The 20,737-nt window shown below is 33.0% G+C and overlaps 1 protein-coding gene across 1 annotated transcript; it reads left to right on the top strand.

Annotated features, from left to right (window-relative positions):
• Positions 1–1,043: 1,043 nt before the first annotated feature.
• Positions 1,044–18,876, top strand: LOC143060820 (ficolin-1-like). Its single transcript, XM_076233641.1, has 5 exons — positions 1,044–1,053; positions 7,538–7,662; positions 15,148–15,244; positions 16,406–16,570; positions 18,331–18,876. Exons 1-5 carry the CDS (start codon positions 1,044–1,046, stop codon positions 18,582–18,584), a joined length of 651 nt encoding a protein of 216 aa, XP_076089756.1. The 3' UTR covers positions 18,585–18,876.
• The last annotated feature ends 1,861 nt before the right edge of the window (positions 18,877–20,737 follow it).

Genomic DNA, 20,737 nt, shown 5'->3' on the forward strand with positions numbered 1-20,737 from the left:
TGGTAATATTAATTATTTGGAAAACAAAAGGTCCTGGAATGGAGTATTTTGTAATCAACAGCATTTCCTATATAAGTTATAAATAAAGTTGAATTCTTTGCTTTGCTGTTTTACGTCATGCCCACTAACAAATTGAAAACTGTACCTATACGCCTTATTTTTAGTCCAGATTTTTAGTATTCGTATTGTTATCTTAGAAAGTCTTACTGATTAAAATACTACAATAGGTAACAATTTGACAATTTAGTAGTGTCAACCCTGTGGTTATGACCCGTGTATATAGCATATTAGTCCTGAATACAACGTTTGGTGGTGCGCCTGTCAGATGCGGAACGTACAGATAAGGTAATAGGTAACAGGTGAATATACTATTGGTATCGGTAGCGGACTCGACCCGGAACTTCTTAATTATTGGCAATATTAATTACGTGGTTAACAAAAGGGCCTGGAGTGGTGTAATTTTTAATCTACAATTTTGTACTATATTAGTTATATATAAAGTTGAATTCTGTGATTCGTCGTTTTTACGTGATGACGGCTGACTAATTGGACCTCGTAATTTTAGTATTATAGATTTAATGAGTTGCGTGAATTTTTACTTGATAAGATTATGGGGCAAAGTGGTTTATAGTGTAGAAAATCAAAGTACTGAAGTACTGAACATCGGATGACCGCAAGTTCTTGTGGATGGTTCGACAAGCACTTGTAATAAAAAAAATCACATCTTTATACCTGAAAGTGAGGTTAATGTACAGATATAATTTTTTTCTGGGAAAAGTTCGTGCGTGGATGATAAATTAAAGACTGGGAATTCATCCTCATCGTAATGACTATTATATTGTAGTGATACAAATCAGTATACTCTGGTTTATTGTTATATATATATATTATATCAATACTTGTATATTACAGTTACATGTATCATATATAATTTTCATGCATTTGTATATCATTATATTCTACTATATTAATAATAGTGCAGTGCAAGTGCATGGTGGACACGTCACTCTTGACTTCTGTAAGAATTCGATTTTTCTAATAGAATGGATTTGAGTAAGACGCAACGTTAGATATTGCTACTACCACGAACAATAGCGTTAAGTAAATATTTGACGGGAAATTTTTATAGAAATGCTGAAATAAATATTTCAAATTACACATGAAAATAAAGATTGATTGTTAAATTTTCACATTATGATAGAGAAAGAATAAAAATATAATAGTCATAGGCTTAGGAAGACACAGATTATCCGAAAAACGTTTACTTAAGCGTTGTCCCATGTAACAAACTCGAAACATAAAACTCGAACAATTCGCGAAATGTTCACGCAACTCTTCGAAATTTGCATGAACATTGTATGACGTGATATATTTCAGTATTGGTTAACATGGCTGTCTCCATTTTAAATTTGCATGCATATTTTCAAAAGAATATGATGTACGGAAATGTCCCATCGGAAATTTAATTTGGAAACTTGAAACATTTCAGTTCAAAAATACAATTTTGAGAGATAAATCATTAAGTTGTAAGCACCATCGTTTTGTACTAAGTGTTAGCTCCCAAAATTCGAATTGAAAAATAAATTGAGCTACATATTCAATTCAAAACAATAGATTTACAATCATGTCTTGCAGAAATGTCCGAGTTAAACTTTCATGCCTTCACAAAACTTTTACGGCCAAAAAAATTTGATTTCGAGAAGATTATTTTCGGCTTTGATAACTATACCAATAAAAAGTACTTTTGAAGTTGAAGTTGGTACACCAAATAGCATTAAGATTACAGGGTTATCTATAAAAAATACGGATTAATGAAAATGTCTTGCAAGTTTGTCCGTTATCATAATTTGACGTCGCCACAAGCGTAATATGCTAGGGATGGCATGAACTGCATTCGCGTGTTCCTTCCTCCACTAAATATAAATGTCCTGCTTTCAACAAAACGAAATGATGCACACATTACAAAAATACACATCTATAAGACGATCAAAAAGTAAGAAAACTTCAGTATCATAAGTATAAGCTATTGTATGTCACTGCTTGAATAAAATCATACTCGGTTTGAATATGTAATGCAGCAATATTCCTCCAAAATCAACTAATTACTAGCAGTAAAATTGAATATCCTATGTTAATTATAAAATCCTATTGGATTGGATTCTCATAGCATTTATACTTGTGTGTTATACTTTACATTTACCCAAAAAGGAAAGCAGGAAGAATTAGATAAAGCGCGTTTCCAATTTAACGTCATTTTTCTGTTACACTAAATGGTAGCAATATCTGACGTTGCGTCTAAGCATTCGCATTTTCCCGCAAAAAATGTTTAATCATCCATGCAGAGTTATCGTTCCTTAAGATTGCAAACGTTCTTGAGATATTCCTCCGCATGCGTGTGATATATATTAATGATTTTTCACTTATATGTATATACATATAACAAAACATGTTAATATTATAAATTTATCTTCTATAAAAAGTATTTGACGAGTATTCATTGAAGAAATGAATTTATAACAAGTGATAAGGAATGTTAGTTTGCACTTGATGGTGTCGACGTAGCCATCATTTTTATAGATCGGTTTAAAACCCAAAACGAATATTACGTAATGGAAATCTAGGCGATAGAAAAACACCTAAATGCCCTCACGGTCATCCGCTGTAAAAATAAAAAAGTTTGAACAAATCCGAAATCACCAATATAAGCATGTAACTTATCAAGTACTCCAAACGATTGTTTGACACATCAAAATTAATTAATTCCACTATTTTCAAAGACCTTTTTCTAAACAATTATTAACATTTATTATTTAGTTGTACCAAGTGTACTTGTAAGTTGTATAGATGGTTAAGTAGTGGAACAATGGCTTGAAGACGACATAAATCTATATTTGTAAGGAGTTCTGTGCAGATTCAAAAGACAGTACATAGTTGAAACTTTCATTGTATTTGGTTCTGCTTGTAAAGAGGTAGCTAAAAGTTTGTATTTGTAACAGATGTCATTTTCCGAATCCACATTTGTTATTACCTAACTACTGTTTTTGTTTTCATCAATGATACTCAGGCACTTTTATCTGATTTCACTGTGTGCATAAAAAGTAATCATTATTCTGAATCAATTAAAATAAGGAGCATTATTCAAGTTGATAATTACTCATCATTTTTAATGTACTGTTAGATATGTTGAAGCATTTTTTGCATCTTGCACCGATTTAATTTGTCAATTTCAATATTTAAATAATCTACAAAATATTCTTTTATCCAGTTGAAAATCTTTTATTTAAATAAAAATATAATTGCTTATCCTGCTTTTTATTTGGCTAGTTTAATTGCCTGAAATAATTGTAATAGAAAAAAATGGATATGGGGTCTGCATCAATGACACAAAATCGATACATGCACTGCACATGCTGCAAAATATACAAAAAGAAACTCATTCTGCCTCGACTGCTGATGGAGATGGTTGGCATGTGTCTCACCTTTCTAATTTATGGTGCCGTTATGATGAACCAAGTATGCTATGGAATATCGGAAAATAAAAAGAAATTTACAGTAGAATCGGGAAAGAGAATTGTTTCAAGTCTTTCTACAATTACAACTAAAACAGATTCTTCTATAGCTTGTTCCAGCCTGTGTACAAGCAAAACAGATTGTGTCACAGCAAGTTATGATAACTTATTAAAACAATGTCTATTGGATTCCGACTGTACCCCTACGACAGAAACATGGCAAAATGCACTTCTCATCCGAATAGGTCAGTATGAATTACTACACCTTAACAAAGATAAATGTTTGAAAATGCAGTCATATAACATTGACTTTTTGGTTTAAATTGGAACATCGACCTACCGTATCAGCGTATTCCCTTCCTTAGGTTTTATTTTATGTTGTCTTGAAATCCTCATGTTAATTTATCTGTGGACATCTTTATCAGTTTTTTTATGCAGCACTTATTTTTTCCAAGATTAAAGGTACTTAAAAGACTTTCTAAAATTAATAATTTTCAATTTTAAGGAGATTTGACATGTTTTCCTACAAATACTACGCTACAAGCATCAAGATTTCTTCGTCTCAAATAACAAAGGTTAATATGTTCATTTGAAGTAGCATCAATTCCGCCATTTCTCCATGGAGTAAACACATTTTAAGTACGTTTGAATCTTATGCACTTTTTGTTTTTTTGACATATCTGAAAACTGTCTGCTAGTAAATTGGCTGCTAGCTTGAGTCTGGTGTTCCACTGTCGAATTTCTGATTTTTTACTCACGAACGAAATTTATTTGATTTCGTTGCATAATTATCATCTATTTACATTTCGAATTAAAACTGCATGAAACGCATCAGATTCTATATGATGAAAATGGGAGGCTTTACGTGTTCTTTATGTATAATAATCTAGTCTCTTTCGAAATAGGTTAAGAAGAAAGAACACGCGAACACGCGAGCAGTCATTATACAAGCACTGTAACTTAGCAACAGGCGTACAGTGTTTTTATCTCTCTTATACTTGACTACATTCTGGCAATTGTTTCAATTTCATGTCGAAAATGTTTTCCCCTCCTTCCCTCAAAAACCATATAAAACAACTAAAAATATTTATTCATAAAAAAAAAAAACAACATTGCCTGATTTAAGAACAATTTATCTGTTGTGTTCATTAGAAAGTTAAATACTGGTAAAACTGTTTATAATGTATATTTTGAGGTGTGGTTTTCCTTCTTACATAATCATTTAACATTGAAGCCTCGGTCACACCTTACCGGATAGCTCAAACGGACGACTAACGGATGACTTTTTTCAATCCGTTCATGTCCGTTAGACATCCGTTCTTATCCGTGAGACGTCCGTCCATATCCGTTGCATGTCCGTTAAGCGTACGTTTTATCCGTCGACGTCCGTTCTGTCCGGTGGAAAATTTTGAGCATGTTCAAAACTTTGAACGGACGTCCAACGAATAAAATGTCCGTTGAACGGTACTCGTACGTTTCGTTTCCGTTTTGTATCCGTTACGTGTCCTTTATACATCCGTTGGGGTCTGGAAGATAAATTCACCAACGGATTTCTACCGGACGTTTAACGGAGAAAAAGGATGTTGAACGAATGAGAAACAGACTTCTACGGGACGTATAACGGATAAAACGGATGATGAACGGATCTGAAACGGATAAATGCCAATTGAAAATTTCTCGTCAGAAATGCCAATTATTGGTATGTCAGATGTCTTAAGGTTCATGAATTCTTATTATTCATATTAATCGATCTTAGAGTAAAGGCACGTCTTCACAATCAATCAGCTCTTATTCAGGCCAGACACTGCCCTTTGGCGGTATTTTGAAGAACAAACGAAAACCAGTTACACAGAAACATTTTGAATATTTATGCGAGTTACATGTATTATTATTGTCGCCTTTAATTTTTCCGTATATTTTGTTCATCCGTTTTATCCGGTACGCTTCCGTTAGGTGTCCGTTTTATGCGGTATTCTTCCGTTGGATGTACGTTCGACATCCGTTCTGTTCGGTACGTTTCCGTTTCTCGTACGTTGCATATCCGGTGTGTGTCCCTTATGCATTCGTTACACGTCCGTTTTATTCGGTCAGTACATAAACAGACTCCCAACGGATAACAATTTTGTCAACGGACAACTTTTATTTTCATCCGTTAGGCGTCCGTTCGTGTTATCCGGTAAGGTGTGACCGAGGCTTCCTTATTGTCATAACATACATTTTTTTTTGTAACTAAGGAAAATCGGCATTATGTTCCTAAAGGACGACCATTGGGAAAGCGCATACATTGTTCTTGGTTTTAACAAATACTGGTGTCTAATATTTGTTTTTAACTACGTCTATTTGCATTAATTTCCACTTTGAATTAAACAAAATGTTTTATTTAAGAAATGTATTTTGAAAAAGAGTAAAATATCTTTACCATATTAGAAATTCAAAATAAGCAATTAAAAAATGAACAATTATTTCTTATTGATTTGTTTCTATTGAAAATGAGAAAAAATTTTAATTAAACTCTTTTGAGAAAGTTTAATGTTCAATAGAAAATATTTTGAAATGTAGTTTAGTTATATAAAATGTTTAAGGTGATATTAATAGTATGTCCAGGGTTTAATATAACTGTTTTTGCTGTATAAATCAGAAATCATTTGTGATCGAGATGTTTCCTTATATGATTTTAAATTCTTTGGTTATGCTGAGGAAGGATGCCGACTGTCCTATTTTTCACTGTTATAGATTGATCCCAGTCAGGTTTGCAATTTAATAACAGTGCACCCACCCTTTTTCTTTTTATGTTGATCCTCTAAGATTACTTTTTTTATAATTGAGTTGGCCAGTGCATCAATTCTTGTATCCAAAACTTATTCTCAGATTATTTAATATGCATCGACAACATGAAAGTGGATTGCCAAACAGTGACCATGTATGATAAAGATATTGAATTACTTAGATTTTTAATCAACTAAATTATAGCACATGCAGTTAAATAGAGAATATAATATGGCTTTTTCAATATCGCATCCGTATCAACCCGAGACACCAATATGATCCCAAGAGCTCTGCTCGAGGGATTATATTGGTTGAGGGTTGATATGGTGTGTGATATTGAAAAAACCATATCATATACACTTTATTATATACATATACATCAAGTAGATGTTTTCTATGTAACACGACGTCATACAGATTATCGGTTTGACATGACGTCATACAGATTAGGGATTTGAAAGCCTTTGCAACAGTGACTGCAATCGATGACGTGACGTCATACAAATTAAAGGTGTGATAAAGCTTTTGCAACCGTGCTGATATCGATATCATCACGGGTGGCTGATACAGCACGCTTGCCAATGATTGTATTACACATACAATTTATCTTTATTTACTACTAAGTATATAATAAATTGCACTATCTCTTTTCATTTGCAGCAAGATAAAAGAAATGACTAATAACCTATGACACTTGTAAATATAATTATATTTGTTCGATTGTATGTCTCTCAGAATGCCTCATTTATTTAAGGGTCTAAAAGAAGTTGCAAAATAGTAAACATCAAAATCTTTCTGCTTCAAAAATGAATAACCAAACTTTATCTTAAAGTTTGTTTATTTACTTTAATTTTCCTATGATTTGTCTTCGTGCTTTTAAGTTTCGTTTGGTCGTCTGACTATTGATGTAACAAGGCATTTATACAAGGCATTTATAAATACATTCGGCCATCTGGTTTTTAATTTTTGACTTTCCTGGTGCAATTTTAGCAAAATGATATATAGTTTTATTAAAAACGAATTTGACCATTGATTCTTCGTCAATTGAAAAAAGAAGTTTCCAATTTTGACCCTTTATTAGCTTGTCGTCCCTTCATCCCATCAAATGAATTTGACCAAAATTACTGATTTTAACTGTTTAACTAAATAAAACGTATTCCTTTCAGATCATTCAATATAATAAAGACATGTAACCCAAGTTGTTTTTGTTATTTTGTGTTAGTCTCTATTGACACTTTTGAACTTAATTAATTACATTCCAGGTGATTACCCAAAAGATTGCGGAGATATAAAAGGCCGAAGTGGTGTATACTCTATAAATCCTGCTGGAGAAAACTGCGGTTATAAAGTGTATTGTGACATGGAAACAGATGGTGGAGGGTGGACGGTGAGCACTTTTTACACACATTAGTGACATTAGTTCTATTGTCAAGTTCCCGTATCCGTCCGTCTACTACACACATGGATAACAGCGTACGGTACGGTAGAAGCGTTAAGTGAAAACTTGGGTAGTACTGTTATTCATCTTTTCAACAACAAGTACAATGGTTTATCCGTTCACCTTTTATAATGTATGTTTTATAACTTGTATTTACAAATTGTATGCATTATATTAACTTGTAGGCATTACGATCCACCATGATACCCCTATGATGTCTTTACAATGTATGATGGTTTTACCCCTTATACCGTTTGCTATATATATACATGTATATGATGTCTTATAGTACGGTGACCAGAGTGAACATTTTAAAAATCTAATCCTCAAAAATGGCACACGGCCGTATCATATATGTACTTTAAAATTAATTTGGTCGTCAAAACTAAATATGGTGCAGTTTTTCAGAAATCGAGATCAAAGGTCAACCACCATTTTCCATACATAATTGCAATGAATATAAGATATCTACTAAAATACCTTATCGCATATTTTTTTAGCAAAACAGCATGGATTCTGTTTTTTATTCAATTTTTCATCCAAAAAATAAAAAAATCATCCTAAAATAAACTGTATCGATAAATTGAAACATTTTTTTTTAAAAAGGGGGGTGATTTTTAACTTAAAAAAAAGTATTTTTTCGAAACAATCGTTATTACAAGCATCCAAACCATAATAAAAGAGTATAAAATACGAAAAAACATGCCTGCTTTAAGATAAATATCTTTTATTAACCAATATCGGTTAAACAATTAAGTTTTGTACACTTAGGGTAGAGTTGGTACACGTCAAATTGACAATAAACTCTCTAAACACAGACTGATATGTGGCTTTAAAAAAACTTTTTGTATGTTATACCATGCATTAAAAGGAACACAAGTCAGCGCAGAACATATACACAATTGTAAAAAGTATTTTGGATTACTAGAACTGCATTTAACTGTGTGAAAACTTTAGATTTTTAATGAAGGTCTTAGTGATACAAATACAATTTAGTTCTCAAACCTCCTCTGTAAGGACATATATGTATGAACGTTCTTGCATGATTCTGATCCTTGGCAGGAACATAAGTCGGTACATGCAAGGTTTTGGTCGACACAAACACACGACTTTTTACATTGTGATTTTCCCTTACACGAACATGTGAGGTCATGAAGAAAATCTGCTGACATGTTTTCTTCAAAGTAGACAGGATGCAATGAATCTTTGAATGATTTCCATCCGTATTCCAATGGTGAAGGCAGAGGTGGTTATGCAAGACAGGAAGCATGCCAAATTTTGGTCTGAAATGAGGCACGAAGGATATGCTGTCGAAGCGCCGCTTCAGAGGGTGGCAATCTGAACAGACTTGAATCTTTGCTTGTAGCAAGCTTAACTCGCAGTTTGTTAATGTCCTGATGGCAGGATGCATATGTCTTCTTCAGGTCATAAAGTCTTGCCACAAAAGGTCTAGAGCATGATATGGCAGTCTCTGTGTCGAAATCTCCTAAATTGTACAACTCACTGAAATCCAGTACTGCATCTTTCAATACTTTATACACTGATATTTTACAAATTCCAAATAAGGGAGATGTAGTGTCACACCCAGAGAGAGCATGAACGACAGGAAGAACTCTACAAATGATTTCAGGGAGAGAAAAACACAGTTGGTGAATTGGTTAAAACCTTCTATTATCTTTTATAGTACCAATATTTCCCATTTGGCTAAAAAATGGTGTTGGTCATCTGCTTGAAAAAATTGATACAGACAACAATGACATCTGTATCAGATGATTTTATAATGATCCTGCCTTTCTTTCACATCTCTTTCACTATTTTGTCTGCATGTAAAGCCTGAAGGGCCATGCGGGTGTCTGCCTCTTCCTGAGTACTGAACAATTCAGGACATTCAACGACTTCCTGGTTAGAAATAACTTAAGAAATTTCAGGATCTTCAAAGGAACCTGCCATATAATAAGTATGTCCAGGGAGCACTAATAGAGGATTGCTTTTAATGAACTTGACCAGGAAGTCACCAAAAAATTTAATGAGAGCCTGCTTGTTTTCTTTAACAGAAAGATATTTCTTCCAGTCGGGGACATTTCTTCCTTCAATTACTTGCAACACCTTTGCATGAGCAGTAACTTTGGTACGACGCTCTCTTTCAGCTGACTTAATGTAGTGTTTTACATCATACCGATCAAAAACATCGGCTACTGTGTGTGCTTTATGTTTCTTTGCATCCATGCATTGAACTATAGCCATACCGTCTCTAATGTCAGTTGTCAACGAAGGATCAAAATCTAACAAAGAAAGAACCAGCGAGACTTCATTTTCAAACTGTTTTACTAGATCTGATTTACAAGATTTTCTCATTGTTCCATCTTTATGGAACAAAGAAACCGGGATAGGCCCAAGTGAAAGGAAGTGAGAGAATACTTTCAATAGTAACATCATCTCTGCTGTTAGCCAAAACAAGAGCACGTCTGAAAACAATTTCTGGATTGATATGGCTGGTTATAATTTCGCCAGATTTATACTTAATGGTCGTCTTAGCGTTCATATGTTCAAATGTGTTCAATTTGGACTTTGTAATAGGACTATAGAAGCTTCCAGATTGGTATAAAGAAAGCGCATTCTAAACAAATTTTCTGCACATATTTTCTCCTTCATCTACTGCAGAGAGTAAAGAACCTTGAACCTCTCTAGTAGCATGCATGCCTGTTGAGATATTAATGAGACAAGGAGGGTGGGCATCTATATATCAGAGGGATCAGTCATTGTTTGGTTCAAATTGGTAACTATTGCTTGTACTTGTTCTTCGTCTCACTTCAAAGCTGTTTGTTTGATTTTCTCATGCGAATTGTCACTTTTGCATGTAATACCTGCTCTGTCATTCATTTCATTACTAAAGGGCGCTAATAAATGACGAGTCAGAGTCCATCTTATCAGAGCAGATTTCTGATTAGTAATTCCAACGATACCACCTGAACCCTTCGAATCTTTTATGATGCTTTTTTCAGTGCCCATATCACTCCAAATACCATTGAATGTGCCTTGCTTTTGTCTGATAGAAAACTCTCCTAGTTTAAAAGCTTATTCGATCTCTGCTGGTAGTTCGAGCATATCAAGAATATATCCAGGCATCCATCTAGAGTAATTTGCACGGTTGGTAATGTAAAAATAGGACAGCATTTTGGATGAAGCCGACCAATTACCTTCTCGTTCTGCTCTTACATTTGACAACATAATTTGAACGGCAACGAGGAACATGTCCCAATATTTGAAAGTAGGTGATGTATCGTGTCCCCATTCTTTGAACATACCGATAAGAAGCGGTACATGGTCTTTAAACAACTTTTCCAGTCTAGTTTTAATGTCTGAGGCTTGGTCCGTTTGATCACATATACTTGTATGGAACTCTAACAAAATATTCAAGAACGCAGATGGTATCTGATCGAAGTAATCAAAGGTACCCAGTGTATAAATACTGAGATGAAAAGAACTTGTAGGGCTTCAAACACAAACGTGAACCCTCTGACAGCCCTGCTAAACTCTTTACTATTCAACATAAGTTCGGCTGTATGTCCAGCATACACACCAGAATCTACCAACAAATCGCGAAGACCGCCTTCGGCCCAAAGTTTCCCGATAGAGGCAAAGAAACACGACAAACTGTGGAAACCACCAAGCCTGAGAATATGGCGATTCGATTGCAAAGAGTTGCTGGTCAAATGTTTGAATAACGTAATCCTGTCCAGCATCATTAGACATGTCAAGACATTTCTTCATGGCAGTATACACTGTGGCCATATCATTCGGTTTAGAATCTATAATTGCAGGATATGCTACAACTGTAACATCGGCGCCCTTTTTAGACAAAAGACAATTGTACCCTGTCCAAAAAGGAATCTTTAGTTCATTCACTTTTATTTCCATTGGGAACTCTATAACATCCCTTGACAAAAGTATGGAGAAAACCCATATCCGATCAACATCATTATTCTTATTATAATCCCATAATTGAAGTTTATCGAAAGCATCCGACCGTCGTGGAGGTTCTGATCTACATTGGTTTAAGGTAAGAAATGGCATCGGTCAATGATGCTGTTTTATCATCTTTAGCCAAAGATCTCTCTTTTTCTAGCTTTTTTCGTTCTGAACCATAGTCATAAACGCCAGCTGATTTAGTTTAAAATACAGCCTTAGCAAGAGAATGGAAGGTGTTTTTTCCATCTATTGTCTCGGCGTTTATGTCAATACAATATTATCAGAACCCTCTTAAATCAATCGACCTCCTTCTGAAATGGGAAGAATACCTCCTGGGATGTATCGATCGCCACTGATACGACTAATCTCATGGTTTGCAACACTGGTAAGGTATCTCCGCAATTCACTATATGTAACGCAAAACCCATGCGCGTTCAGAATTTCAATAAGGCGCTTCGACCCAAACTCGTGGTATATTTGAACTGCAAGACCAAGATGAAAAGGTGTAAGGATACTGCGACTAGCTATATATAGTTGCAACAATACATTCCGTTAAAGCAAAACTTTTCCTCACACTTTCTGCTTTGATATTAGAAGGAACAGTGCAAGTGCTAAACGCCTTTTCGTCCGTAATCCAACTAAGTACTAGTAGTTTGACCAAAGAAACGGGCATTGACTGTACAGAATTTTCAAATGATACCTCCGTTGAAGTTGGGTAGTGTTCTTTAAAAACTCTTACTTTGTCAATGTCTCTCCGAATTATACTTGCTACTGAATAAAGGAGTTGGTCATCCGTTTGTTCGCTATACATACGTCTCGTTTGTTTTTCATTTGACCATTTTAACTCAGTTTTCAAATTACTGGCTGCCTTAGCTTGATTGCATCCCCTAGTGTTATATTGCTACTCGTTATCATGTTGGACTACAGTTGCCCTGACCTTGTTGTGATTGAATGACAACAGAATCACCGTAAAGGTTTTCCAAATATTGCTGCAGTTTCCTTGTTGTAAAGCTTGTAGGCATATTTTTGGGTAGATATGAAACAAATTTCTCAATTAAAGAGGATAATAGAAATGCCTTTTTATTCCTTAATAAATCATCATTTATGCTAGAGATTTATTTGGAAAAAGCAGCTGCATTTATGGATTCACATTCTGACTTTGAGTTACCAACGACCTCAATATCTTTTTTTTTTAAGTACGTTAGATATTTTGTTATGCACTGGTAACGGTAAAAAGCTTGTTCTTTAAAATTGTCTTGACTAATTTTATGTAGCAAGTTTGAATCACCGTTATGGTTTGCAGCGTTTGTTATACTACTAACCCTTTCATCTGATTCAATTTTCAAAAGTTTTTTGTCTTCCTTGTAGCTTTTCTTATTACAAAATATACAAGCACTCCAATTGGTAGTAGAAGACATAAATCGAGTTAAGATACTCGTGACTGGACTGTCCTGTATTGAACAGTCCGCTTCTTCATCATCTTGTCTCTTAATAAATACCGCAATATTGTATTCACTTGTATAAGACTTGTAGCAACTTTTACGATAAACCATTTCCAAACTGTCATTCGGTATATCACCGAATGAATCATGATCACTAATCAGTTTCAAGTAAATATCATCCGTTTACGCTTACCAGCTGCAGCAAAAAACCGCGATTTACTGTTATGAGTAAATAAAACAACTGTTTCATTACTGCTTTTCTGGCAAATTACACATTTTTCTAAGATTAAACTTGGTTTCAGCCTCTTTGCAGTACTAGGGCCAAGTTTCAACGGACTTCCCTGTTGTGCCATCTTTTGGGATTAGGCCAGACCTCAATTTCTAAAAAAATTCTTCAAAGTTTTATAGCTTTGTATCTTCATATTTTTTTAACAAAAGACTTATGATGTTAGTTTTATTACTTAAGGAATAACATATTATATGTGCTATTTAAATCCTATACGAAATACATATATTTGGCAACGATTAAAAAAAGAATGGCCGAAATAACTTCCAACTAAATAATTTATTTTCCTCTTAAAAAAATAAAACCTAATCAACACAACCTCAAAATAAATCAAACAACAAACAAAAATATCTAAGAAACCAAAAACTTTGAACAAATACAAGTTATATCAAGTGATGATTGCTATATACTAATCGAACATATGGTGCGCCTGAAGTTCAAAATCAATAAGGTTAATAATATTAGATCAGCCGGTACGGTACCTGACACGAATTTCCGGAAAATTATTTAAGATTGTATTTTAATAGTGAATATTTTGAATGCTATTTTAAATCTTTTTTTGAAGTTTGTTATGATAAAAAATTATGTCACTGAAAAGAGTATTTGCTGAATTTTCACGTTCTATAAATTAGTTCATAATTTAAAGATATTAAGTGCGTTCTTGCAAAGGATTGAAATCCGGTGAGGCGGCAAAATGTCCAAAGTTTTAGAGCTTTGTATCTTCATATTTTTTTAACAAAAGACTTACGATTTTAGTTTTATTGTTTAAGGCATAACATATTATATGTGCTATTTAAATCCTATACGAAATACATATATTTGGCAACGATTAAAAAAATAAAATGGCCGAAATTACATGCATGCCTCGTCGAGTCCCCATTTCATGTCATTTTTGCTAACAAAACGGCAAATTAAAAAAATCTACACCGTACGACTTTTTGACGACCAGTCTAAAATTAAAGTAAAATCATTTCTCTAGATGTATACCAATTTTAAGCCGTATACCCTAAAGTTAAATTCAACTCTGTTAATAATCGCCTTTTCACTATTCCGTCACCGCACTATTAGTTTGATAAGATAAGAAATGCTGAGTTAAAAGTGTCTTTGTATAATCAGATTTGAGACATTTTAAATGTTATGGTAACAGTTTTTGTAACATTCATGGTGACATTAAGTTGTTTTTATCATAAATATCAACATTTACGAGTTTTGATTTAAGACTAGAAGTTTTAAAGTGATCTGTTTTATTCTTTGTTTAATCGTTCGAACTTTTATTATAAAGACTTGCATTTTTTTCATGGAACTGAATTCTTATTTGACTCTTAAATTATATTTTGAAAACGAAGTTCAAATTATTTAGGTGTAGTCGTGTAATTTTTAGTAAGATAAACTATAAATGTATATTGTTCTCCGTACTTTTTCATATACTAGTACTAATTGCTTTATATAACTATAAAATATAGTTATATTTTTAACATATTTAAAGTTGATAAATAATTCGATTTTTTCATCCGAATGTATTTCTTGATTGCCAAAAAAACAAGGGATTTCTATGCACAGTTGGAATCAAAAAGTTATTCCGAAAACATTTGTTTTATCTTATTTCCTATTGAAGATTCACATGAAATAGAAGTTATTAATGGAGGAGGCTGCATATATTAAAATGTGTCCCTTTTTGTACTCATTGCAAAGTAAAATGCCAAAAGTATTCAATTTGACATGTGATATATGTTGTAGGTATTCCAGAAAAGATATAATGGCAACCTTGACTTTTATAAGAACTGGAAGGAGTACAAAGAAGGTTTTGGTAACTTGAAAAAGGAATTTTGGCTAGGTATTTATTATTTGCAAAAAGAATACACACTTATATAAAGTTAACAAAAAAAGTCATTCACACGCTTGAATAAGCTACTGAATCCGATGTTAATTGTATCTAATTATTATGTCTAATTTAAAAGATTTCATACTCTGCAAACAAGCACAAGTTTCCAGCATGAAGATTACGAAAAAAGTAAAATAACAAGGGATACCTTTTTTTTCTGTGAACCTGTTTTGGGTTATTTTAAGGTGTTGTTATTTGACATACAGATGTACTTATCAAAGTTTGCAATGTTGCTATCTACTTCTTTATTGTGCTCCCCTCATAGGAGTTAATCAATTTAATCAGTTTATATTTATTTTTTTGGAGATCTTTAAAGTCATATATAACCTCAAATTAAAAAAAATGATGCATATGGTTTTTTTTATAACTAAATGGATAGTTTTCATTATAAATTCTTTAATTTGTCCACACTTAGAAGAAGTTTACTTTATTTTAATTGCTTGCTTCCAGGAAGCAATTCGCCGACATATTTTCCGTATGCAAGTGACCTTAGCGTGACCCTTCACGTAAAAATCCGGTGATCGCAATGCGCATGGATCTGTCATTAAAATAACTTATTATACCTCAGTATGTTTTTTCTTTATAAAAAAGAATGAAATATTTGTGCTATTTCATTCCACAGACTATTTGCCAGTCAATAGTTTCAAAGACTATTACCCCGGTGGATAGTTTTATCAACATATGTCCCGTATTTTTCCGTACTTATTTTTCATTGGACAATAATGAAGTCATTGATTGTGCTTGGATTTTTTTAATCTCTGAAATATCATAAACGGTATAATTTGTATGTGTTTGTCGTCGTATTTTCAAATTAATATATAACTTACCAGAAGCAGTTAAAAAAGAAAAGAAAAATCTACGTGACATATGTTTTAAGAATTAAAACAAAACAAATGTATGGTATAGGTCTGTATGTCGTCGTCTTCATAATCTGGGATTGCTTTGGTGTACGGTTATATATTTTAATTAGCGTTGATAATATACAAAGGAGTGAATACAAGGATTCCTGGTCTTGATTACAGCAGTGTTGACTGCTGGGCTGGTTATACCTAATAAGACCAATGTAATGATCTTGGAAGAAAAAAAAAAACAATTATTTATGTGTTTTATTAGGAAATGACAAACTGCATCAGCTCACATCTTTAAGTACGTATACACTGAGGGTTTTGATGGAGGATTTCGATAATGAAACACGTTATGCACAGTACCAATCATTTACCATTGGAGATGCTGCTTCTAAATATAAAATATCACTAAACAGTTACAGTGGCGACGCAGGTAATGTGTAACTTTGCTCAAATTGGGTTTAAAAAGGCCATACTACATGTTGTAATGGCTCATCTATTGATAAGAGGCGACAGGAGTCTAGCAATGTTCTAAACACGAAAATCTATTTGAAAATTATGGAACAACCAAGAGAGAAGCTGAACGAATCAAATAAACTCCAAAGAGAGTAAAACCGGATATGTCTATAGGGTACGCATCTCCTGCTATGCCTGTTCAATTAACTGCTTTACAAAGGACATCATGGTAACGAACTTTGTAATCAGTCAGACATATTATTAAAGTATATTGCACTAGTCATGAAAATTACACACGGGTATAACATATTCCAAATGGTGAAGTTGAAATCATCCCTTCGTAAATTGGCCTATTTTTAAATTTCATCATAGCCCCCCCCCCTTTTTTCCCTCATAAAAATCAAATGGTAGCTCCCTAACATCAATATGTAGCACATGCATTGAACGAAAGAAAAACTTGGCAATACAGTTAAACCGGTTATAAAAGACCACTTCACATTCTTAGGGAAGAGCACAAAAATGGTCTCATTAGACAGGTGGTCATTTGATAAAGGTTAGGTTCGTGAAATAGTTTATATACATAGTGACTGTATACAAAAGAAAATGGAAAAAAAAACAACATTGAAACATAGAAAGGTGGTCGTTCTTGTTTGAATAACATTTTATTTGGGAGTTGATATTTGTTTGACATATCATTTTAGTATATTGCAATTGCACTTGTCATAAAATTACACACGGCTATACCATATACCCATAGAAATCATACCAAATACTCTTTTGTACCCGGTCGTCAAATATGCGATTCCAAATTTAAGATCAAAGGGATGAACATTTCTTAACTTTGTAAAAAAATTAGCAAAATTAAACATTCTGTTGAAGAACAAACAAATAATTCTCGAGGTCTATAGCATGAAATAACAATGTTTTCTTTTCAAGCCAAACATAAAAAGAAATCACGCATTTCTTTTAGTATTACATATCAAAACCACAAAATTAATCATGCAATGAAAATTTATGTTATTTTCTTTATGTGTTCTATTATTTTTTTAAACTATTGCGACTATCATACAAGTGAGAGGTTTAGCTAGCTATAATACCAGGTTCAACTCACCATTTTCTACATAAGAAAATGCCTGTACCAAGTCAGGAATATGACATTTCGTTTGAAGTGTTTGAGATTTTGATTTTGCCATTTGATTAGGGACCTTCCTTTTTAAATTTTCCTTTGAGTTCAGTATTTTTGTATTTCACTTTTAAACATCATGATAAATGATTTTTTTTAAATGCTATTACTTTTCATATATAAATATTGATATAGTTTTATTGTTGCAAACAACAACTGTGAGGAAAGTTTTATTTAGCCAAATTCTTGATTGAATGCATGGTACAAGTATCATATTTAGAAAAAATATCCTGCATTCTATAAACAAGTGTTCACATAATAGTTGAAACTGCATTTGTATAGTTTACATGTCTCAGAGTGTAAACATCTTTGATAATTCAACCCAAGTTAAATAATAGACAAAATTTTGCTTTAAAACTTAAAACAATTGAATAGTCAGTATGATTCACTGTCAACACTGACGTTTTGAGTTCGAATCCCGCATGTGGCATAGGATTATCAGTTTTTTAACCGAAGGTCTATGGTTCTCTTCTGACACACCAGCTTTTTCCACCAATAAAAACTGACCACGAACGTTGCAATTTTACAAATAAAATGTGTCATTGTTTTGATAGGAGATAGTCTGACTTATTCCAATAATATGCAATTTACTACTCACGACCAGAAAAACCACGAGGCTTCTAGTTATGGTAACTGCGCTGTTACCTTCCATGGTGCATGGTGGTTTAAGTGGTGTCACCTTAGCAACCTCAATGGTGGATATTTGGCAGGAGAACATCAATCTTATGCTGATGGGATGAATTGGAACACCTGGCGTGGTTTTTACTATTCATATAAATCAACAAGGATGATGATCAGACGACAGTAAAGATAAATATACCAGTGGCACAGTACTTTTAACAGTAATCATCAGTCAACTGACTAATTCTGTCATTTGCTTGAAAAGAATAGAATCGTATTTTTCTTGTGTATAACTTGGTGACAGTACCAATCTACTAACACGTGTTTTACATGTACTATATATATCTTTTATTTGCTAAGATTTGACGACCAACACCATATGCTTAGTCTTTAAATTTCTATATTGTGTTTTGTGTACTATTGTACGACTATTGGTCTTTTTCTTGGTCTGTACCAAGTCAGGAATATGACAGTTCTTGTCCATTCGTTTTTGATGCGTTTTGTTATTTGATTTTGCCATGTGATTATGGACTTTCCGAATTGATTTTCCTCTAAGTTCAGTATATTTGTGATCTTACTTTTTTCTTTTTTAGCCATGGTGTTGTCTGTTCGACGTATGAGTTTTAATGTCCCACTGGTATCTTTCACCCTTCTTTTCTTTAAAAAATGTACACAAATATTATGAACAGAAGGTAATCAGAAAACATGTATAATTTGTCATCTCGTTTTTTTAAGTTCTAAAAAATATACATAAAATGAGTCTTGGAGATGTTTACGTCAAAAATTATAAATACAATTGGTTAAGATCTCTTTAATAATTCGAATGTGAAGTTTTAGAACAGTATATCGGTATGAATTTATTATACATTTAAACATTAACTTTTACAAAATATATTAAAAAAGTTCTGACAAAAGCATTAGGTTTTGATGTATCTTATCTATCACTCTCGTACTACATTATAAAGGAAAGTAATATTTGTTTCCTACATCACTCAATCAATTTTTTGATTGATAGAATGAAATTTAAAGGACTGAAATACAGTTCCATTTAATGTGTTTCCTTAAAACAAGTTTGTGCTGTATCAGAGGTCCCTATCCCCATGATGCAACATCAAAACCACATATAAACAGATTCAGATGCTAAGACGAGGCAATGCCTAATGAGCAACTCCTCATTCACTAGTAAAATATCGAGTTTTGCATAGCATTCCTGTAATAATACCTGCCTTTCTAGATTTATAATCCGTAAGTCGTCGTGGATCAATTATGGATATGTAACCGCTTAGTCATGATTAAATGTGTCTTTTTGACAGATTATATAGAACTGCTCGTCAGGCCGATTGGACAAATTGCCTGTATTATTTGTAAAAGAATGTATATAGGTTATGAATACTCTGAAATTGAAATGCACCTCTGTTGCTTCTACTTGTACTACACGTAGTGAAAATAACATTTCTTCAGTTTGTATTTAAAATAATCAAATAAAAACGATTAATAAAATAATAAAAATCATGTATTTCACACTAATCATAAGAATTGTCATTCAGTTTATGTGACCCACTTTAATTTTAACGTCGCACCTGACAGTGTCGCTAACCTTGGTCTATGGGCATACCAATCAAATGACACTCTCCAACATTGTAGACGAGAAACGACCATGACAAAAATCTATATTTTGTTGATCTTGTATAACACATCTTTTAGTCTGTTTAGTTTCTTTGATTTATTAATATATCTTGTCTTGCTTATAATTTTTTGGGGGTTTAGAGTGTTTATTTATCAATCATAATGAGGCATAACAGAAGAAGGTTTCTCTCTAGATGTCATAATTTTAATGATAAAAATCAAAAAAGAAAATAGTACAATTTGTCATTAATGGGCAATAACTCCTGTAACAATTTATCTGACAGTTTTGACATATATATGGACAATTGCTAAAGCTCATAATTCTGAACATAATTGTTTCCTTTTAGATTTTCTCTATATATAACGATTAAAAAAATATTAAACAAAACTTGCTTTTCACCCCTGTGTTCTATATTAAGCGATGTCAGCCATGTTGGTTAGTAGGCAGGGTTATCTGTTCATTTTTTTAACTAGATGCCTTAATGATGATTGTTATTAAACTTTATTCGACAATTGAAACATATCCGTCGACATCTGTGACTTATATCTATAGTTACTTATGATAATAACGAGTCGTGTCCTACTACAAATGGCAACTCCTACTGGATTAGTCGATGTTTTACCAGGACGAAAACATATTTACAATCGATAAAATATTTAGGATCTGCTTTGAAGGTCGACCAGTATTATGAGCGATAATTTAAATTGTCACTT

Source organism: Mytilus galloprovincialis, chromosome 1 (genome assembly GCF_965363235.1).
Source record: "Mytilus galloprovincialis chromosome 1, xbMytGall1.hap1.1, whole genome shotgun sequence".
In the NCBI taxonomy this organism is placed as follows: Eukaryota; Metazoa; Mollusca; class Bivalvia; order Mytilida; family Mytilidae; genus Mytilus; species Mytilus galloprovincialis.